This window comes from Tenebrio molitor, chromosome 1, assembly GCF_963966145.1.
Source record: "Tenebrio molitor chromosome 1, icTenMoli1.1, whole genome shotgun sequence".
In the NCBI taxonomy this organism is placed as follows: domain Eukaryota; kingdom Metazoa; phylum Arthropoda; class Insecta; order Coleoptera; family Tenebrionidae; genus Tenebrio; species Tenebrio molitor.
In genome coordinates, this window is record NC_091046.1 from 11798464 (window position 1) to 11823284 (window position 24821).

At 34.8% G+C, this 24821-nt stretch overlaps 1 protein-coding gene across 1 annotated transcript in view; it reads left to right on the top strand.

Moving 5' to 3' along the window:
• LOC138126299 (LON peptidase N-terminal domain and RING finger protein 3) overlaps window positions 1-22847 on the top strand; it is a 31261-nt gene extending 8414 nt beyond the window's left edge. The window contains exons 2-6 of the mRNA XM_069042042.1: window positions 19908-20011; window positions 20065-20517; window positions 20571-20837; window positions 22168-22431; window positions 22483-22847. Of these exons, the coding sequence (XP_068898143.1) occupies window positions 19908-20011; window positions 20065-20517; window positions 20571-20837; window positions 22168-22431; window positions 22483-22659 (1265 nt within the window). The 3' untranslated portion in view covers window positions 22660-22847. The remainder of the gene's footprint in view (window positions 1-19907; window positions 20012-20064; window positions 20518-20570; window positions 20838-22167; window positions 22432-22482) is intronic.
• The last annotated feature ends 1974 nt before the right edge of the window (window positions 22848-24821 follow it).

The window sequence follows — 24821 nt, forward strand, 5'->3', positions numbered from 1 at the left end:
ATAATTGCGTTAAAAAATGACACGCTACGGCACTTTTTTAAGGCAAAATGCGTGCAAAAATGCATCGCAATGGCACTTTTTTAACGCTTCTTGACCGATTAAAAAATCACGTATTTTATGAACGCGAACGAATGAAAAAACTTGCACTTTTTTGACGGACGTTAAAAAATACAAATTCATTGTTATAGCATATTTTCGCACTGGACAACATGGTTGGCAACCATAACAAAACAAAACACTAGATGCGGGTCTTTACCCGGGGTTGCCAAACTAAAATCAGCTTTTCATAGTCGCCTCAGATGCAAATTTATAATGTATTTAAATACATATATCAAGATGTCGCCTTTTAAAACTGTTTCTTCTTTCATGAGTTGAAATATTCTAATTTTCACATTTTTTCTACAAATAAGGAAGTATGTACATAATTGTAAGAACAGATTTTTTTTTATTGCAGATTTTCAAAACAGTTGTAAAGGAGACTACATTGAAATGTAAAATCAATCTTGACATTTATTTTTTAATGTTGAAATGTTACACTTCCATACAGGTCTTCTAGGCTTTTACAGACTATTGTCCTTGATACAAATTCACTGCTTGTTGCCCTTGTAACGGATGTTCCGAAATATGCAGGTTAATTGTAATTCCTAAGAAGAAACATTGGATTTAACACATCACTCTTTTTATATTTTAAATATTTTCATTTTCTCATAAACAAGCTTGCAGTGGCGGCTGGTACAGGAGGGGCAGATGGGCAATGCCCCCCCAAAACAAATTGTAAAATAAGGATAACAATAAATATAAAAATCGTTATATAGTCTATTCAAATATTTAAATTGTAATTGTAAGTTCGAATCGCCTTTGTAATGTGACAATGGGTGCATTTTGTATTTTGCGCGCCGCTCAGCGTCATTTGGATCTTGCGTTACAAAAGCGCGTCGCGGCGTAGGCAAGCACTAGCTTGCCCCGCTTCGTTTATTTTCCCCTACGACGTACGAGGCTTCTACAAGTTCTCCGAGAACATTATGTTAAAAAATCCCTATGACGCCGATGCCTATTCCTGTGGGCAAGGGCGACTTTGCCCACAGCGAATAGGAACACATAATTTACCGGACTTCATCGAACGTTGAATTGTTTTTAGCTCGATTGCATCCGAGGTTATGAATTTTCAATTTTAACGAGATTAACGAGATTTCGAGATTTCAGTAGTAACATTAGGTTTCAGTCGTGCTATTTACGAATATTATCATGAATTCCGTTCAATCAATTAAAAATTTAAAAACCGCCGTTGGACTTGGATTTGAAGAGCGGAAAGAAATTAAACAGTTGGGTCCACCTCGTCCAAACCTGAAAATTTGTAAACAAAATTTGATCAAGGGTAAAATTGTGGTAAGAAATTTTAACAGAGGTGCTAATGCTAATTGGTTATGTGCTTGCGATGTAAGTAACTCATTTTATTGTTTCGTGTGTTTGGTAATCGGATCCGCTGATTGCGATCCTACCTGGGTTCAGACCGATGTTACAGATTTAAAACATTTGGGCCAAAAAGTTAAAAAGCATGCAATAAGCCAAAAACATTTATTTTATTCAGTCGTTTGGAATTTTGGGCAACACGGACCTCCGTAACCAGCTAAGTGGGGTATATCGCCTTGAAATTCAAAAACATAATGAAAAACAAAATCGATATATTTTAAGAAAACTTATTGACGCGATAAAATTTTGCGGGGCATTTGAGTTAGCATAGCATTACCTGGACATGATGAAGGGGTTGAGAGCAATAACCCAGGCATTTTTCGAGGATTGATAAATTTAATTGCCGAAGTTGACGATATTTTAAAATTACACATAGATCAAACTAAAAAAACCGTGTTTACTGGCTTGTCAAAAACAATTCAGAATGAAAGTGATTACATTGCAATAGCAGCCGACGAAACAACAGATAACGCCAATATTACCCTAATGGATATAGACCGCAATAAAAAAGTATTGGGTACAATTGATCCAAGTGTGCCCTCCCTTCCAATTTGGTCACGAGCCGCCACTGCAAGCTTGTGCATTTGCAAGAGATATGCATCAGTCCGGTGACAGCTGGATTGATCTATAAGGACAATGCAGTTTTTAAAATTATTTATTAATGTTATTATTGAATGGGCAAAATGGACGGTAAGTCCTGAAGTCAGAACTGAAAATTACTGTTTTTGACGGATATTTTCAAATTATTTTAAGAAGTCCTGTTAATTTTCTAATTGCTATTTTCTTTTCCAAATAGAATTGTAATCTACAAGTGATTTTTTAAGTATTCTTTGCTGCTCTATTGCTGTGAACCGTGGTTATTTAAAAAAAATATTGTTATAACCCCAAAACTGATATTTTGATTCTGTTTTAATAATTTTTTAAAATTTATTATAAGCCCAAAACTGATATTTTGATTCTGTTTTAATAATTTTTTAAAATTTATTTTTGTGTTAGGAAAACTTACTAATTTTTTCTGCTTTGTTTATTCACTAAACAAGTAAATGCCTTAATTTATTATTGTGTTAACAAATTGTTTCTATATCTTTTATACTAATACGTAATTTGTACATTTGACTCACACGACAAAGTTTAATGCCTTTGCCTGTGTATCCAAAGCATTGTATACAAATTAGCGATAACCACAAATTATTTAAACCTGTTTAATCCTTCTACATTATGTATAAACACGAGTTCTCAAATATGCATTAATAATAATTCAAGTCTCTCTCAACGTATTAAAATGTTCGGAGCAGTTTCAAAGCTGTAGGACCTGATGTACGAATTGATACGGCGCGTAGTCTTTGACTTTCCTGATTTCGAGCGTATAAAAAATTACAAAATGACTTAACAGATTTTTCTGGCAGGACTTTTTGCCGCAGTCGCGGGTCAGTCGCCTCATCCGTGCAAATTCTTTGTTGATAACTCCTTGATAACAGCATAATGAGACACTTAAAATCTATTTTTGAATTGACAAAAACAAACTCGTAACAATGCAATACCCGTGATGATACCCACTCGGGGGCCCCCTTTGTGCCACAAAAACAACTAGCTAAATTAGTCAATAACGAAAATATTTTTATCACGCGTTTATGTAAGCGAATTACAATGATAGCCATCAAAGTTCCAATAAACCTTGAAAAAAAAACCAACTTCACGGTCGTAATTATTCAGGTGTGGAGGAATACGAGAACTATTTTAGTTGTATAGTTCAATGACTGTTCCTGCTTTTTACCAACGAACTGGTCATGCTGTAACTATCTCGCAATAACTATAAGAAGCAGCAATTGGCCATTTACATAGGTGGGTTCATTGTTTCGTTCAGACATGCGTGGACTATTTCTTTCAACCATATTTAACAATCGTCCCTAATTATCCACTAACTACCCGAGTTATTGGAATACGCATTATTCGACGCATAATTGAAGGACATGTCCCACATTTATTTTTGTCGCATTTATTTTCTGATCCTGTTCGAGCAAACATGAAAAATAACATTCCGTGTCAACCACTACAATCATCTTTCGAACTAGAATACATAGCTTTGACAATTAATATTAAAATCTCAAAACTAAATTTGGAGCAGAGCAAATTTACAAGTTTTTGTCATTTTCGCCAATAAACTAAACTAAACTTGTTTCTATCCGCAATATTTGAATAATTAAAAAAATAGCTGAAATAGCTATTTGTGCAATAAGTTAGGAAAAGTGATTTTTTTCCTTACGAGATGCGGGATTTTTAATCGAGACGAAGTCGAGATTAAAAACGCGTCGAGTACGGAAAAAACACTTTTCCTACGAATTGCACACATGATTTTTTCTACTGGAGTTTGGAAAATACATAAAATTTGGATATTTTTAATATACTATTAATTATTTCTAAATTAAAAAGCGAAATCAAAATTGTTCTGCTTTCGTTACCATAGAGAAACAATTTATTAATGAAAAATTTTGAAGGCGTTTAAGCTTTTGTCTCAATTAAATACCAGTTTTTACGTTACGTATCCCAGGAGACGACCAAAATTGAACTTTTAGTGTTGAAATATTATTTCCGCCCATAGTAGGAAATTTTTCACTTTTCCTAACTCAAATTAGTATTACAATGTTGAAGTTTTCCAAACTCTAGTAGAAAAAAATGATTATGTTATTGTGTGGAAATATCAGATATCTCAACGTTATTGTGTAAACCTTAACATTTGGAATTGGGCTTTGCATCAAGAGTCTTACTAAATAATTTTAGAATGTAATAATCCTGATTCCAAAGACGATAAGATGCTAACACATTTTAGAGTGATCTACATGTTTCATTAAAAAGAACAAAAGTGAAAAACCAATTCAATTATTTAGAATTTAATATTTTATTGATATTTCTCTTTGCGTCACTGCTAGCACAGTATGAACCAATCCTTACTTACATAACTGTTAAATCCATAAGAAACTCAACCAAGGCTTTTGCTTCAATACAGATATCAAAATACCTTTTATTATGTGAGAGTCTATTTTTGTGTTCGTTTCAGCAGAAAGGTGTATTAATTGTTGTGCTTCTTCCTCATAATCTTCCAAAACGTGCTGAAAGTTCTCTATCAGAATACATTAATATGTAATAGAAAAAATAATAAAAAATCTTTGACAAGATATGAAAAGTGAAACCATGAAATTGCAACTGCTGCACTGTAGAGGTGTTGCCAAAAGATCTTAATGGAACGCTTTGCTCAGTGTTGCGAACACAGCGTGTATACATTCGCAATTGGGTAATAATTTTTGTAACATCAAAGAGTAAAATATCATGATTCAAGTTTACGACACGAAATAAGTGCGGATGTAAATATTTACCAGTACTTGAAGTGCGAATTTTAGACTAAAAACCAGAAATTGACGGCACACAAAAAGTCGTTTAATTTCGCATTTTAGCTCAGGTACCGAACTGAATTCGTGTGTAATGAGGATGTCGTTTAAATTTCGGGCCAATTCCTCCAAACAATGGTTTTATAAAAAGTGTCCATGATATTTATACAGTGTGGTAATCGTTGTTGTTCTTTAAAAAAAGTTGTTCGCAATTGCCTCACTGCAGCAAGAGCTGAAGTAAGAACGGGCAAAATTTATTGGGAGCGTGTCTTCATTACACAACAGGAGGTGTGCTTAATAGATTGCTGCACGTTGTACGTAAGCAGCTCCAGCTAGCAGATGAAATGATTAACGTATATTTGCTGAACTCTGCAATACTATATATATATATGTCTTTGAGTGTAACACAGGGTATGTCGTAACGCCGGTGCTGTAACATTACCGAATCTCTGTAGGTTGCAGGAGGGAGTCGGTCACGGCAGGAGTGTTGCTAACTTCTTTGCGCCGCGGAGTGGCTGCGTGTTACGTAACCTTCGTCTACAATAGACTGTTATGCCATCCGATTACTGTACACGATTACGTTAAGAAACGTAGGGTGTTATTAAATTACTAGGGTTTTGTAATAGGTTTGATTATGTATTTATTTAAATCGCAACAACAATAAATTAGTACTCGCTAAGTGCTCACACAGGCTGGACACGATGTCACAAGCGAGATACGTAACGTATTTCTTTCCCTAAACTGGAGCAAAACCATTTTCACACTAACAAGCAGCAAATTAATTGGTTTGTAGATTAAAGAACAGATCCACGGATTCGTCGAATTATTTTTTAAATTGTGGACCTATTTTGAGCGCACGCAGAGACAACGTGACAGTTTTGGCAAGACAACGGGACGGGTTAAGTTACGACTGTTGTTTGTGTTTCCAGTGGTACGTGCCGACAGTCATTACCGAGAAATCGTCCACAAAAATCTGAAACCAATGACTCCTTATCTCTAAACACTGATAAAATGTTGTAGCGATTAGTTAATGTAAATTCCGGCGAGTGTATAATTTGTTTGTTATGGCACCGAAACAGATAGGAATCGTTTAGGATCGCCGACTTTTGGTTGGAACCTCAGGTTCACTCTCCTCCCTAACTGATCGTCTATATCCAAGAATGAGTTCCAATCGAGGAGGAAATAAAATCCTGTACGGGTGTTCACGGTTGCGCTCTCATTTTCATCGGTTTGATCGGAGTTGTCCCCGAAGGAGTCCAAGAGGTCATCGAAAGAGACGGAATTCTCCTCGGTTGCTTTGCGGTCTTGTACTTTTGCTTCGAGGTTGGTTTGTTCAGATTGTTCATTCAGATTTTGTGGTTTCACATCGTAAGGAGTGTCCGGAAGTTGTTCTTGAGCGATGGGATAACACAGACGTGAATTTATTAAGGTGAAGGCCAAAATAATTATCTTGTAAAACAGCATTTTCTGCAAGGCTTCAAGTGTCGTTTACTTTAATATTTTTTTAATAACCAATAAATTACAGTTACTTACTGTTTCCTTCGGTTAGGTCAACACTTCACAATTACAATACTTCAACAAATAACAAATACAAATGCAAGTGCAAGTGCAAGCTAGGTACACGTTGAAGTGATTCATTTACTTAAACTCGATTGCACTGCGCTGGGATGTGCATAATTAAATACGAATTAGAAACTTTTAACTGCTTATTAGTGAAATTTCCAAGGGAATGACAGTTAGTTCACCTAGTTTCTATTATCTCTGGCATTAACGAAACTTCCATTAAGGAGTGCTAGTCCAGTCACTTGACAAGAATTTCAAACAAAATGATAAAAGAAAACTTGTCAAAAATGTATCTTTCCAATGCTCATTTTTATTTAGGTGATTAAAATTTATGGATTCCTGGAAATCTAAAGCTTCGTTCGACTGATCAATATTTTGGTTAGCGACGTTCAAACCTCATAATTGTACGAATGAAGCGTAAAAAGTGGGTATTTTGCTATTATGTAGATTAAATTCTTTGATGCGCTGTATGTAACTGGAATTCGTTTCATGCACTGCAGCAGTAGTCTCTTATTGCCTCGAATAAGAGGCAGTGTCAGTGCACCCCAATTCTCAAGTTTTTTATTACACGTAGCTTGTAATCTTGTAAAAACCACCAGAAATATTTCCAAATTAGTTAATAGTTATTAGAATTACCTTGATTAAAATGTAAATGATCGGCGCCATTAGAAATTAATAAATATGATAGCCTTGTTTCTCAACAAATAATATTTTATTTTTAATTAACTTCTTGTGATTAGCGTTATATTAGCATAATTCGTTGAAAGGCAAGCTAAATTAATTAATGGTGATCACATTTTTGTGATGTAAAAGCCCAGAAGTGTTATTGGAAGATAATTATAATTATTTTTATTGAGATACAAATTTCATTTTTGTCATACCTATTAAATACACGCCCACGTATCTTTTAACAAAATCAGAAGCCTTTGGGCTTCTTTTCTTTATCCTTTACTACAAATTATTTAAAAAATCAACTATTCAATGCATGTGTTGAGTAGAATTTACACCAGTATGTTGGTGTTCATTTAAATTTATCCCCAAAGTAGGCGTTGAAGACTTGATTGTGAACGCACCATGGATTATGGCTCACGGATCAACTGTTTATGATCTAACCTCGCTTTTGCGTTGTTTGTGTTTTGTACTTTGGTTTTTACCCTGCAGACTGACGAGTGGTGCGTTCACAATCGACTCTTCAAAGCCAACTTTGACGGGAAATTTAAATGAACACCCGATACTTCAGGAAATAATTCATTACGTTATTATTCTGTTTCTTTTCTTATGTATGTATTTTAATGTCATAGTTTATTATTAGAAAAATTGAATATTTAAAAAAATGAAGACACTTCAAGAATTGAGATCCTTTAACATGACTTGTTTTGATCTTAATCTAATCATATCACGAAGTAGAGGAATGTGAATCTGTGACTTCAATATTCGTCATAGTTTATCTTTTATCTTGAGGAAATAAAATTACTACAAAAATATATCAGTGTTGTTTACCATTAAATATTAATTTTGATAATGTAGAATAAATTCGGCTTTAGGAAATTTACAAACGGGTGTTATGCTCAACTTAAATGTAGCGGTACATACATTTGTTAGTTTATTATTCCGTCAATTTACTATCGTTTTGCGAATCCACTTTGAATTAAAATTTATAGGAATGCATTTTGTCATAGCTTTAAAACCATATATTTTGACTATAAAATAACAGCCCTTTATAAAATAACAAAATTGCAAAATCAAGTTTGCATTCCCTGCATCGAAGCATAAATGGTACAATATCTGGCGGTGTTTTTACAGAAACAAATAAAACATGAACTTGATAGGTGAATATTATAAATAACGTTAAGACCGAGATAAAGTTGAGGACAAATATTATTTAAAGATTCCTTGAAATAAATAATCTTGTTTTGAGTATATAAAAATGGTGAGTCTGTCATTATGTAGTTATTTATGATCGTCATAGTTCATTCGTTTCTTTAAAAAACAGGCTCAGGTTATCGGAAACTAGAAATGGGGTGAGCGGGGGTGTCATCATTGAGAGAAATTAGTATCGATTGGGAGGTGAATGTCGTAATTGGATGCAACTAGAGACAAATGAACCCTTTGTTGAATTACGTTAAAGAAACACTTAGCAGACGTAACAAAAGGAAAATTTCATGCTAATTTTGCACGCCGCTGTTATAACAATTTGACTCATTAAAAATCAAAAACAGGACGTACATAATTGATTGTTGCATATCATAAACAGCTTATGTAATGGCCATTCAAATATATTGTATTTACGTATATTATGAAAACCGAAACGAGCAGGTTTTACCAGCGAGTGACATGTTCCGATTATTCACGTTAATTGTCTTTCTTTTCGCATTTCTAGTGTGCAACATTAGAACTAACGACCGACTTGTCCTTTCAAGGCAATTTTTTCCATTGAGCCTCGCATTGTGTGTCGATTTTGCAAACAATTCAATTATTGTTAACGGAGCGATCTGTCGAGGTATTTGTTCATTCCCGACAATATTATATTATGAAACGAGTACAAGGACTAAATTGAAAGTGTAATTTTACAGTTTCATGTAAGATATGACCGATGTTATTTCATATTTATGTAATCGGTAGCTGAAATCCGCAACGTAATGGCCTATCCGATATTGGCCGATAACGAGTATTTTAGAAAAAGTGGTCCCCGACTAAAAATAGTCGCATTATCTCATCAACGGCGTTACACTGATGCGATAATCAATGTTAACGTCAACTTCAAGAGAAGATAATAGTCTCTTAATTTACTTTTACATAATCGTTTTAAATATACATATTTTATTTACCGAGGATCGGGGTCAATAGCCTTATCGTGGCAGCGTGTTTGGCGGATGTGGGAATTAAGCGAGTATTTCACGATCAGCTTCATGAGTCCAGTGACTCACTCCTGGCCAGAAATAAAATCGAGATTGTCAAATTAGTCCCCCCAAGCAAAACTGTACGTTTGAACTTGCACCCGGTCACCCACGTCAATTATGGTAATCGGTTTTGGATCGAGTTCTTTCTTCACGCCGTTCATCGCCTTCCTTGCCGAACAGGTGGTTTTGCGAATCTTAAAATCTCAATTCGAATTTAGTGGGCCAGTTTTTCGCGACCCTTATTGAGAAAAAATTCGTGTAGCCGTTGTTTTTTTCCAATGAATTTGACTTCAAAGTGGTCAAGCGATGACATTTAATGATAATTTAAATACAGTGAGCGCATGAAATTATGAAGTAACTACATATTATTCGAACTTGAGTCCCTTTGACTCTACTAAACAAGTCTAATAAGAGTAATAAGCCCCCGGACTTGAAACGACCTTCGGGGTGACTCGTTCGTTCTCTTTTTTAATCACATCCCTCTCTTCTCTTTCAACCATTCACATTCATTCAAATCCCAACGGCGAAACAATGACTACCAATAATAGTCGAATAATCTAATTTAAACAATTCGTTGGGAACAAACGATCTTCCAATTTAACGGTTTCATTCGTTAACTTACATTCGACACAGCTCGTACATTGCCAACCATACGTAACGATTTACAATTAACACATATTCTAATGACTAACGGCCAACGAACATTTTCATCGTCCAAGTCCTTTACTGCCGAATTCAATATTACAACATTCGTCTCTTCGTCTTTTTTAAAAATTTGTGCAATATACTCGTAGTTACATATTTTTAATTTCATGGTACATATTATAAAAACTCTTCTAAAATTTTAAACAACTAAGCATTGAAATTCAAGTTGTAAAATGATTAAAGTGTAAGCTTGAAATTTTTCTCTTTAAAAATTGAAATCCGAATACCTAGATTTTTTTATTGAATACTGAGAGTATCTACCAGAACCTATGATTGATTTCAGGCAATTCCGATAACAAAGAATGAATAATGAGTGGGCCACCGTGCCCACGAAAGCAGTTCTGTGAGACATGTTGTCAATTGTGTTCTCTGTGAACCAGTATAGTCTCCCGAGCCTCTTCTCTAGTAGATACGCTGGAGTTCATCGAAAGTTGTGGTAAAGCACGAATGTACCCATATTATTCCACACTTTTTCGATGGGCGATAAACCAGGTGATTAAGGTAACCATGGTAGTAGCACTTCTATCCCTTCCTCTTCTATGAAGACCATAGAAGCTCGAGCAATGTGTGGGCGTACGTTGTCTTGATGGAAAATGCTCTCTTCCAAGCCTTCTAATATAGTACACACACCAATATGACCCCAAACCATAATTCCTACAATTTTGTTTTTGTTTTTGTTATACAAGTATATTTCAGTATAAGAGCAACAAACAAACTTGGTATTTTATCGGATAGCAATTTACTAATATTACGGTAGCACTGAGCCGTGATGTGGACGCAATGAAGTCGTCAATTCCGCTTGTAAATATAATTTTGCGAAATCAGCTTCCTACGCGGCTGACTAATCCATCCAAAAGATTCTCGATTGGATTGACATCTGGGGATTAGTTAAGCCACTGACTAAAACATGCATACATGATGATCGTGAAACCATTGGACCTTTTAACGACACTTTGGATTGTTGTTCATTTGACAAATCCAATCCCAGAAGATTTTTCTATTTCACATATATGAAAACATCAGTTTCTCTGATGTATTTTTGAACATGGTTGCGTTCATATTTTCGACCAGAAGAAGAAAGACCAACTCGATAATCAAAAAAACATAACGGGTGTTTTTTTAAATTTGGCGTCGAAGTAGGCGTTGAACTGTCGATTGTGAACGCACTATACAAGTTACGGATCACGGATCAGCTGTTTAAATCTTACACTTTTACACGAGTGGTGCGATCTCAATCGACTCTCCAACGCCTACTTCGACGCCAAATTTAAAAAAACACCCTTTAAACATTGATTATACCGTGCGATCAGCAATTACTTAGATGAGGGGCGGCTATGACTTTTCTAACTCAGCTAATAAACGTCAAATAATTGTCACTATGAATCAAAAGATTCATCATTGAAGAATCGTGATGGTGTTCAATAACGGAGAATGGACATACAGCACTGTTGCCTGTTTGGTAGAGTTTCGGCAAAATTTTCCAAATTTAAATTGAAACTAAATATGCAACCAAAAATACAGAGCATCTGAACGTCTGAACCTCAAGTAGATTTGGACATAATATGTACGTTCAAAATCTCAAAGGTTCTTTGATCTAAATAATTGTTAATCGCACGGTACATAGATACTACCACAGTGTTTCGTATTCGTAGTGGGAAAAATACAGGGCTTTCATGAATGTAAATGGAGACACAGCCTTCTTGTGACACAAAACATTTATGAAAACCCTGTACAACTGGTTCGGATCTTGTACTTACACTTTTGGATTTTGATGTCTTTCATTTCGTTTAGCGTTGCTCCCAAGATATGAAATATAAGTTTGGTTCAATCTTTGTACTCCAGTTTATTACTCATCGATGCGAACTCGACTAATTCTTTCTGATTTGTTAAACATATCTAAAACTTTCATCATGTCCGTTCAAGCCTGCATTGTATAGACGACGTTCCACGATCCATGTCATCGTTTTAGTTCTTTGTAACTGTCACCAGCAGTCTTTTTGAGATAAGCAATTGATTTTCTTTTAATGCTTTTGTAGAGATATTCATTTCTTGGACACTGCCAGTTACCATTTCTGAAGGATGTTCCACACTTTGAATAACGCTAAACTGGTTAGAAACATATTTTATCAGATTTAACATCGTACACGTTGTGGTAAAAGATTCTTTCCGTTTTTCCCTCACCAGTAATGCTAAACTAATTGAATAACAACAAAATTACGCTGACATGCGTGGTATGGACAAGCTTTTGCTATTATGTTTTTATAAAAAAATCGTCATCACATGGTATTTTGAGGTGGGTGGCATTTATTCAATTCTTGATTGTTGAGAAGTTTGTAATTTTTTTCGGTCGTACATAATAAATTATACTAAGATAAAATTTTGCTCTTTACCACTTACCACGAAGAAGTTCGCACCGTATGAGAAAATTTTATTACGGTAATCATTTTAAAACTAAAAATGTGACAGGTAGCTCAGTGGCCGCATGGCTGTCGGAGACAGTGCTGCGAGGTCACGGTCCCGGCGCTACTGGGTTCGAATCTCACCGAAGAGGGAGGATTTTTTCCAAGGAAGGAACCATGTGTGTGCATGACTTTCAGGGGACAGTAGGGTGGTGGAAGGAAGAGAAACACTCTTTCGACCATCACCGCGAGGTCGGCAGGGTTCGAATCCCGGCCGGATGGGCCACCCATGGATCTTTTGTTGTGATCGTATTGTGTGTCGTCCAAAAAAAGGAAAAAACGAGTGGAGAGGGTGGGCGTGGGTGGCCGGGGAAAGTACCCCGGAGCCCCGCCGCACCACCTAAAAAAGGAATTAGGCGACCGCAAGGTACCCGATAGACCAGAAGGTGAAAGCTGTGAAAAAAAAAACTAAAAATGTGACTGACAAGAGTTATCAGTGTTATCAGTTTTTGGCTTTATCTCTTGATATTGTTTCTGCATATTTAAAGTTTTTAATCGTTCAAATGTTAAGAAAAAATTGTGTTTTGAAATGAAATAGCATTATTAGACGAAAATGATTCAAAGAAAATTTTAGATATCCTTATGAACACATCTGGCGAACGAATTTTTTACATCAGTTTTTTAGTTAACGCTAATTTAATTTGGTCAATTTAAAAGTATCTAAATATTTCTCGGAATTACAAAAATGTATCTAAACATTTGCCAAATGAATCAGGAACCCGGTTTCTTGCGTGTACTTTCTTTAATTAAGTCTTGTGACTTAAGACTTATGAAATGAGTTATGACTATGAGCCATTTGTTAAGTATTGGAGTATTGATTTTTAGACAATACAATTTTTAACACATTTAGTTTCATTGTCGTTGGTAGTGATATCACTGCTTATATAATTTTATTTTTCTGGAATTCGCGGTTATTTGTAGATATGTAACGGGTGACTATTAAAATTTTCACTTGGAGTTGGCTTTGAACGAGTTTTTATTTTTTCTGTTACTTTAGACACACGCAAGAACGAACGACAAATGTCAGTCAGTACAATTGAAACATAACCAAATTAAGAGAAAAAACCTTTATTGAAATGTCAAACTTGTCAGTGGCTAAGGTGCAACGGAAAACAAAGAATGATCCATAGCCAACCCTAAGTGAAAATTTTAATAGTCACCCGTTATAACACTCTGACATTAATAAAGTTTATTGTAATAAAAGTAAATAACAAAACAGTTTTCTTTTAAAACTGTTTCCACGTCCACATTTAAAACGTGACATTGATATCCAAATTAGTCCATTCTGATTAAACAACAAATTAAATTATAAAGGTTGAGAAAAGCACATTTTATTTGTGAAGGAATTCTCACAAGTTTTGTATTTGCACCTTATTTCGAGAAAGGAAATGGAATAAAAATCAATTTCTACCTTAACCGTAATATCTCGAGGGTTACACTTTTTTGACCAGCTTACATTTTACAACATTCAAATTTTACAAAAAATCGACACCTTTTCTTATTGCCTAGAACAAGCCCAATGTTACTCGTTACACTCTACTCAAATGTGAACAGTCATTAATTACGTAACTTCTTTTGTAAGAAAACTGAGACGCGGCAATTTCCTTTCGATGTTCAATCGGAATTACTGATATGGAATTGAAGTAATCGTAATTACGCTAATTAAGTGTCATTCTTTTGTTTATCAACATGGACGGGTTACAAAAGATAACTTTTGTACTGTCGTGAAGTATTATTAGCGTATGATGATAATGAAGATTCATTCAACGTTGATGGGTTGCGTAATGGGTTTGCCGGTGGCCGAAAAGTGCGAGGGGCACCTGACGTACAATTTTTTTTCAGATCAGGGTCACAAGTTTCTATTATAAAATAGTAGAGTGACTGAATGTTGCACTACCTATTTGGTAACAGAAGCATAAAAAGTTTACCAAAAAAAAATTCTTGTTCAAGCTGAAATCCTCACGGTGTTAATCTATGCATGTAGTTTTACGTTTTAATGAACGGCAAAGTACATGTAATGATGTTATGTCATCGTTCTCATAACCGCGGACGGGTGTGGATGCCAACAAAACGTTTCTTCGTTACGTCCGGTCCGAGCAGAAGACCTGGATTTTCAATCGCATTTTGATCAACGTGTCTTGTGTTTACACATATTTGCGTCGACAATTATCCTTGGCAAAGATTAACAGCTCACACTTGGACTCAAACTTAATTTTCCAACGTCCCAACTCGCAAACAATGAAAGAATTTAAATTGTTCGTATTTTTAGTGGGAAAAATAAATGCGCGGGACTCGTCCATTACCTTATCTGGATTACGCATCTCGCCCCCGTTTGCGGAATTTATTCCAAGTTGGGGCTTCGTGATTTGCGCATTTAATTTGTGGCCGGATAAAAAGTTCGATGTGCTAGAAGCGGCACAAGTGTGCTCACTAATTTTAGCCATTGGCCACGTGCTGGGATTGTTTACGTGAATACTTTTGTTGGGGTACACCGTGTAAAAATGTCCTATTTTTAGGAGTTAATAAGCTTGGGAAAATGATAGGAGCGTCCGTTTACATAATTGTTTGGAACGACAAAAATCTAAGGTAAATTTCGAACGAACGGAATGTATTTCAACAGCTGTATCGTAAATAATAATATTCTTATCTTATACGTGGGACTATTATGCAAGGGATATTATACAACGGTTGTGCTTCTAATGAATAAAATTACTTAGACCGCAGCTAATTCTAACGATTTATATAAATATGGATTACATCGTGGTTTATTTGTGGCCTTCGAGAAAAACTGTCGCCACCAGAATACAATCTGGATAAAAATGCTACCCGTCTCGGAAACAATGAAATGAAAATTAGAACACTGACGTCCAGGACTCTGTTATTTGGAGTGACAGAAGAAACAAAAGCAGAAGCAGTTATGATTTTATTTTTATTTTATTATTTTCTTTTTTGATTCCCTTGATTTCCGATTCCACAAAAACATATTCTTTGCTTTTAAACGAATTATTATTTTCTTTGTTTCGTTTTTACTTACCTAACTATGTACTCTGACTCATTTTCTTTATTTTTGATACCGCCTAACTAATGATACCGCCTAACTAATTAATATCAATTAATTTTTAATAACGTACTTAATGTACCATATGTATTCCAAAAGTTTATGGTCAAGAGCGGTTGTGAAAGACACAAGATTTGAAAACTTACGCGTTAACTTTGGGTCATACAACATGTACTGTCCTGAGAATGGTTCCTATATGAATGAGTCACCGTTGCAGACAGTTGACCGTGCCGCAGTTCTACGTAGGTACGGTCAAGTAGGTAATTTGCGAATTCAAAGTTAGGTAATCTGTGGCTATGGTTATATACAAAGTGTTCCAAAACGATTATGGCGTCGTAGGATGCTTGAACCAGAAAACATAGTTTGCCACCTTTCGACGATAAGATCCCGCACTACAGTACACCAAACATGACCTCCAAGTCGCTAGCAAGTGTCAAATATCATTTCTGTCATTCATTGTCTGTTGTCAATATTCCAAAATTCACAATAAAATGAAATGATCCCTCGGCTTTACCCAAATTGGTTTAGAACCATTACAAACTGCTTTAGTTAATATTGTTTGGTTGATAAACCTAACCTCTCTTATAAGTACATGTCATTGTGACGGTTCTTGATGGTTGGTATCACTTTCCTAGAATGCGTTAAAATTCAAAACACTGAAATTGTCAAAACCTGCTACGACACCACAATCATTTTGAAACACTTTGTATAATAATGTAAAGCTGCGCCATATATTTTCGATTATTTGTTTTTCATAGCGTGTCTTGGCCATACATTTTTTGAAACATACAGTATATTGTTCCATTATTGTTGGTGGTACATATCATCAATAGTATTCGATACTATTAGGTATGTATTATTATTAGTTTGAATTTCTTTTGAAATTAAATGAATTCTTACTGACGAAAGTGCTTAAGACATTAAATTCTATCGGCCGTATCACGACATTTAATCATGACTCTAGTTACCATTGTGACGAATTTATCTCTTTCTGGCAGGTTATAATTGCATAAAACTATATCGTTTTATGTTTACTTTAATCACGAATTTAGTTAACGGCAACTTTAATAACGGTGTCGTGATACGGCCCAATATATTTATCTTATAACAGTGATCCCGCAATTACAGATCAGAGAACATATGGAATATATCAATAAAACCAGTTAAATTCTGGGTAATTTTGTATCCCCATATCTAGTCATCTGCCAAAGATAGTAATTTAAGCAAAGCTTCACATTGACTATAGAGGAAGTCCGTGATATGAGACATCTTTGTGGCTCGCCTTTGAACATTCCCGACGCGTTTTACATCATTCAACAAATAAAGAAAACCTGAAATTTACATGCTGAAGATGCGGGCTAATGTGACTTTAAAGAAAGATTAATAATGGTGATCTCATTTAAGCACAGAAGAGCTCTAGGTAAAAGGTAGTACAGAGTAGTCTGCCTAGCAACAAGTACAACACGGTCACCGTATTTCTTTGTATTCGTCAATTGCTTCTAAATTGTAGTTATCAATTTAACTTTTCTTAAAATATTTTTTGACTGTTAAGTGTTATAAAACACCAAATACTATTACAAAAATAACATCTAGGATCACTATTACTATTATATTTCTAGATAAATTCTAAAATACATTCAAATTAATTTCATATTGAAGATAATTGGAAAAATGTTAATAATATAAAGATGATCCTGAATACTTAAAAAGTAACAACAACTGTAAATTATAAAAATATGTACTCACAATTGATTTTAATACAAAGTAGGTATATACAGCCTGTTCCAGAACTTCCTCCCCATAGAAAACAGGCATGTGCCGACAGAAAAAGAAACTCCAAGATTACTAAAATAATTTTTCCTCTAGCTCACATAAAGTTTTCAATTTCACCAATCCCAGAAGCTCGTCCTCAGGTTGCTAGACATTGAAAATATAATTGGTATCGCAACAAAATTCGAAATTCAAAATCCAAGCAACGCAAAATTGCAGTCATCCTACCTCGATGGTGCTTAACTCTGATTGGTCAAGTTTACCATATGTATTTTTTTCTCGATTATCACTTGATATAGGACTTTTTTTCTTTAAAATGCAGATTATCACATTTACTCAAATACCTACTCCTTTTCTTCTCTGGGGAGGAAGTTCTGGGACACATGTATAATCACTTCAACATTATTGAAGTATTTTTCACTAAATGGTGCATGGTACAAGCCCTGCTGAATAAGGTGGACGCTGCAATACAGACCATTCTATCTCCAAAAATGTTTCCTGCGATCTTCTTGCATTTGTCTGCACGCCTTTATAGCAACATTCTGCACATTTACGAGAGGATAATGCTTTTTTGACACTCCTACACCTGATGATTTCATACATTGAAAGTTTTCTTCCAACAATGGTAGATTTTGATTCCGGTCAGTTTGTTGTTTTTCCTTGTACTTTCCTTACAGTACGTAAACAATTTTTCATCTCCAGTTACATTTTCTCCGAGGGAGATTCATTTTTCTGTTAAGCAAGCAAACTAATTGCTGCAGCCATTCTCGTCGCTTTGTTTTACTTCCTGAATCAATCCGCCATCCAGACTTAACCGTCTTATTTTTCACGGCTTATATAAGGGCGAGTAGCAGTTATTGGGGTTGGTATTGGTTTGCGTGGGTTTTGTTCGACAACAGTCTTCAAAACATCGTTATGAACGTAAGACGACCAAGTCGGTCTCGATTCATCCCTCAGCATCGTATCTCCGGAATGGCATTTTTCAAACCACCTTTGCACTAATTGATCTGTTACGACATCTTGACCGAACATGTTGGAAATCTCGTTATCGTCAGGGAATTATTCTCTTATTTTTACTCCCAAGTGTGGAAACCGGAAACTCCTAAAGTATAACACAACAAACATAAACCTTTGAAGTTTCTATTTTAAATATTTCAAATGTGTACAATATTCAAAATGAAGACACTTTGTTAATATTTTCATGCAATCAGAAGAACACCTCATGAATCTGTAGAAATAATTTTTGGGTTTGATTTGATTATAAGTTTTAAAAAAGTAGACAAGTTTATCAAGTGGCAAATCGGTGCCACTTGAATTCTTTTTAATTGGGGGGATTATAAGCATGAAGAAATCAGTTTAAGGACATTACGTAAGTTAACAATTGTTAAAAATTATCGTTTAGCAATTTAAGCAGCAGGTGTGAAAACTGATATTTATGTTTTGATTTACCATTTTTTTATCCTACACTAGTTTTTTGTATTATGTTTTAATTAAAACTTTTCCAACACATACATAGTTTGTATTAATGCCATTATTGTGTTCTATTAACAATAAAGGTCACACTAACAAAACTGAAGCATTTCCATTATCACTATAAAAATTCACCCTATTCATTAGTTAATTAATAATAATAATAAACCGCTTTATTAATTAATTCCCAGGTGCTAAATTTCTCACAAAAATTCTTTACTTAAATAAGTCTTAAAAAATTGTAAAAAAAAATACAACCTTTACAACACTTTTTTAAAGAGATGGTAATTCAAACCTTATTATACATATAGAAAATTTAACGATGTTTGTATTTTGGTAGATTTACCTGATAATAACAAAACCAATTTATTAACACAATTAGAACATTCATTACAGCGACATGCTATTTAATAGCAAAGCAAAATTTCACCTTTTTTCTATGACATCAAATATCAAGCTTGAATAAATATATAAGAACTCCGGTTGTGTCTCCGTAGAATGTTATAAATTCTTATTATATAAAATTCGTCAATGAAAGAGAAAGCAAGATCGAAAAAGCGATAAACTTCCCGAAACCATCATACGTCTCAATTGTATTGTTTCAATAGGGACAGGTGATCTAATGTCATTATATAATATCGAACGACAATCGATATTGTCTAGACAACAACAATAATGGCCGTCACTACTGTTAAAAACGCTGTTAACGCACCATCCTGCATTACTTGTCAAAACGATAACTTATTTATGGCCCGTTGACGTAAACTGTTCGGATAGGTCAGCTCACAAGTAAAAATATCTTGAAACCGAAAGAACAATGCAGTCGTTTCCACTGACCGCTGCGGTGGATCAACGGATTTTTTGTGTTGGTATTCCTTGCAGTCGGCGGTGCAGTCAATGCCAGGAGGTCATTCCCACATATCTCGACATTCCCAGACGTCTTGATGACTGAAAACGGCTTTATTGATTTAATACCTGCAGGTCCTTCGGTCGCTAAAAACCCCTGACCTCGTCGCAGTCATCTCAAAACCGCGACCTTTCCAACAAAACCATTCCGGTTTTTTCGCCAAGACAATAAACAACACAGGAAATGCAAAAACAAAAAGTAAAAGACGATCTTCTCTTGCAGATATGACCGTACCCAACACGACGGACATTTTGGGGGTGGAACCCCGATACCACCTTAGGTCAGGATTTGCGGGGCTACAAATCAACGAGGCAAACAAAATAAATGTGAGTGTACAACAATTTGTTCCTGAAGTGGTGGTACGAGCGCTTGTTTTTAGATCGCTACACCAAACGCAGCAACCAAAGCTTACGACAGGTCGCTGGACAAATCTAACATCAGTAAATTATTGAAAACGGACATGTCTAACAGGAGATTTAACAGTACTCTGAGGAACGTTTTCAGAGAAGTCGAGCACATTCAAGAGGAGGCGGTCAAGAATTGCTGGGACACCATCACGCCGAACGACCTGGAATGCATTCTGTGCAGTCGCTGCATCTTCGATCCCATTACGACAGCTTGCGGGCACACGTTTTGCAAGGGTTGCCTCACCAGAGTGTTGGACCATGGGCTCTCCTGTCCCCTCTGTATGGCACCGTTGAGCGTGAGGGACTACTCGCGAGGATCCAGCGTCATCCTGGACCAAGCTATTCGGTTCCTGCTCCCACAAGAGTACAACGACAGGTTGCTGACAAATATGAGAGAGGCCCAGATGTTGAATAAAAACTCAGATGTGGGTACTCGCTTTGTCACGTTGAACTTTTCGTATAACTGTTTTCGTTGCAGATTCCGGTGTTTATATGCACGAACGCGTTCCCCGGAGTTGCGTGTCCGTTGTACGTCTACGAACCAAGGTACAGATTGCTGGTTAGAAGATGTTTGCTATCGCCGACGAGGAGATTTGCGATGGCGGCCAAGGAGGGCAATGGGGAAAAGTTTGTTTCTTATGGTACTATTCTGGAGGTCAAAGATGCCGTCTCCCTGGAAGATGGCAGCTTCATTCTCACTACCGCCGGAGTGAGGAGGTTTAAAGTCGTCAGTCGAGGCGAACAGGTTGGTACCAATTCTGAATTGATTAGCGAAATGTTGTACCTATCTGTTGAATGATATAATTTTGGTGTTGAAAGGTTATTTAAATTTATTTATAATTAGTCGTGTTTTGGGGAAAATCTGTCAAATTGTCACGTATCAAAAACGTCAAAGATTAAAGCTACCAACCATATACATACAGCAAAGGGAACTAGAAGGTAGTTCTGCCAACTGTAGGTACTTTTTATCTAGTGGAGGGATAGCAGTTAACTCGACTTTACTATGAGGATATTCTTATATCGTGAAATAAAAAGGTTTGATTTAATTTGTCAAAAGTTTTTAAAATTTTGAATAACTCAAAAAATGTTTTTTTCTATAATTGATTCAAAAAATTGAAATTCACGCATAGTTATCTGTACCTGAAGTGGGTCATTTTCTGACGTGTATTTTTTTTTTTTTGCATTGTTAGTAAGATCGAAACCATAGAAACCATACAAAACAGTGTGTGAAATGCAATTTCACGCATACGACTATTTCTGTTTTTCATTTCACGCACTGTTTTTTATTAGTTACCTAGCAACATGGTCACTGCATTGAAACTTCAGAGTTCCTTCAAAAATTTGAATTTTTAATTTCAATTTTTTGAATCAATTATAGAAAAAATATTGTTTATATTTCGTGCGCGAAGATGTTTTTGTGCATTCAAAGGCTTATACTGCCTCGACCTTCGTCTCGGCGTAAAAGACCTTTTCATGCACAAAAAACACTCTCTTCGCGCACTTAATATAAAAATAACTATTTTAATCTTGTCTTTGTTGTTATTCTTCTTTAAATTTCTAAATATTAATTAATAACAAAGAATTGATGACAAGTGAAATCTTATTGCATTTTACTAACATTTTCTATCAAATGAAGGTCAGTTATGTCAAAAGTTTTCTTTTAGTTCTGGAATAAATTCACATAAATAACATTAAAATACATAATACACATTAAAATAAATGATGTCATGGAAAATTAACTAACACTGTTATATTATTTGTTCGGTAACGAATATGATGTTTTAGATATTATTCAAATTTAGGATTCCCATTTATTTGAACCCTACTTCTAGAATTTCATGTATATGGAATGACCTTGCGTACAGACAAAAGAGATCACCATGAAGTAATCAGGAGTGTAGTTTTTTTATAGCTTGAAGGACATAATGAAACAGTCTGACTTTTGCAGATGAATTTATCTGGCGTTTATATTTTTTCATGATGAGACATTAACTTTCGCGATAAAATTACAATACTTGCTGGCGGTTTAGCTTCACGCAATCAGTTATTTCTTTAAAAATGTTTTATTCATGCAGGACGGTTATGACACTGCAAAGATACAAGTTATTAAGGATGTAGTGGTGGCTTCTGAAAAATTGCCAGAACTCATAACTTTGCACCAGAAAGTCCGCAATAAAGCGTCGAAGTGGATTATGTCGCTGACGCCCAAGGTCCTTGCCGAAGTGGAAAGGCTGATTGGCAAGATGCCAGATGTAGAGAAGAACTGGCTGAGTTTACCTGACGGACCGTCGTGGACTTGGTGGTTGATGCCGATCCTGCCCCTCAGCTCTCAACTGCAGGTGAGATTTGTGACAAATAGACAGATTTGGTTGTAATTGGTGTTGGTTTAGGTTGGATTTCTCAGCACTACGAATCTGGAGAAGAGGTTACGTGCAATAGACAAAATGCTGGAACGGATGGAAATTCGAATGAAGGCCTTGGAAAGAAACGCATGTCCTGAATCAGAAGACGCAAGTGAATCGTGCAGTGATTCTGAAAGAACATTTGAAATATCGTTGACTAATTAAATTTTTCCATCTTGTTCACCTCAGCGCCAAACCGCATTGTTATCTTGGATTGCTTCAGCTTCACTCGGTGAATTTTTATCGACTCTGTAAATTACTAGTAAATGTGCTGAAAAATTGCTTCAGTACTGGTCGATTGGAGATGAAGCGATCGAGTATTTCCCGCAAGGTGAAGTACGCTTAAAGACCAACTGACTCAAAATATGCAGCCGATCTTAAGTAACTTTAAGAAAATAAGTAAAGCATTGACGATACATATTCGTTGCTTTACTCTCGCGGTTAGATGAATTTTGTAAAATACATCGTTTTCATGATAGGACAAGTACCTGAGTAGCTCATTCTAAGGAATTTTCATGTCAGTTTGTAAAAATAATCCGTATTTGAATTTCAAAATACGTTTGTAAATTTTTTGATCAAGTCAAGCTTATAGAAAATTTTGTGATCTACCAGGGAAGTCATTACACATTCAGATTAAAAATATACATAAAAATTCCCTATTGACCTAATGTACAATCATTTTTATGTAGGAAATTTTTTGAATATTTACTGTAGATAGTTAGTATTTTATGATACTATCATAATTTAATCTGATTTTTGAATGTTCTACTAAAAGATAACATTTGTGATATGTTTTTCATGTAAGCGACCAAAAATTTATTTATTTTTATATAATTGATTTTGTAATTTTTTATTAATTTTCCTGATGACGCAAATTTGTTCTGAATGATCGTTACAATGAATTATTTTTTATTTCTTTACATGATTTGCTTATTTAAGTAATTTAGGTACAAGTAAGTCTTAGCTCATAATTAATTAAGTATACTCATGGTTAATTTATTTCAGTAACTCTTGTCACTTTTAAAATCTCCTTGATAATATTTATTTGATAATGTAAGAAATAAGTGTTATAAATGCGTATAATGCTTATTGTAATGAATTTTTGATATATTTATTATTTTTGTCATTGTGATATTATATTAATTATTTATTATATTTTCCCAAAATATTTCACTACAGTTATAAATAAATTTGACGATTACAGTCTGTCTTTTCTTTCTACATTTCTTTCTTACGTTTTTGATCCCAATGATATCGTTACACCTTATATTACTACAAGAATTTTATAAAGCAAAACCTCAGGTGGATAGTTACATTTGCAAAACAGCCAAATAATAAAGCAGTAGGTATTCAATTGAATAAGACAGAGACATCTTCAAACTGTCAAGTATATTTCGGTCAGACATGCAAGAAAATGTTCATAGGCTGTTGCACAGAACGGCTGTTGATTGTGAAATTATTATTTTCATTTCTTAGTGATTAACTGATTATACTCATGGAAACGATTAAGTATGTGCAAGGAATTTTTAGATTAAGAAATTTATTTGTAAAAACAATTTTTGTTTCCTTAGTAACAAAATTAAATTTCAGATTTTACTATTTTATCTAAAGTTTAAAACGCATTAGGCTACTTTAAAATTTAAATTTAAAAAATAGTAGAGTAGGGTTAAATGGCACCCTCCCAGGTTGAATTTTTTTGATACTGATTTAGAGCTATCAAGATTGTCTGAGTTCAGGAATAGCTTCTGCAAATATATGAGAAAACTTCTTTGTGTTATGTGATATACCGAGTGTCCGGCACAAAAGTTCTGATGAGTTTATTTCTAGAGTTTTTAATATTACAAATTTAAAATTTTATGTTCGATTGTATTATAATTCATAATTTATGATATCGTTTATTGTCCACAAACTATCTGTTTATGGACTAGTCCATAAAGATAGTAAAACGGCCGCTTGTCAATTTTGGGTAGGTATTACTTCAAAATAAACGTCAAAATTTTCCTAATTTTATTTAAATCAGGAATGAATAGAATTAATAGAAAACTTTGCAGACAAGATTCTTTAGCTTTTGTCGCAATTTCACTTACTTTGCTCATTATTACAACTAGAAATAAAGACGATTTCAGTTCGTATTTCAAACACAAACACTGTTCGTTTTCAAATAAATAGTAATAAATAATTTCGTAACCACAGAAACAAAAACAGAACACTTGGAAATTATCGTAATTTTTAGAATCTATTAATTTTGTATCTAAAAGAAACTTAACTTCACAATCGAACATAAAGCTTTGTATGTAATTCGTACATAATTAGGCTTTGTGAACTTG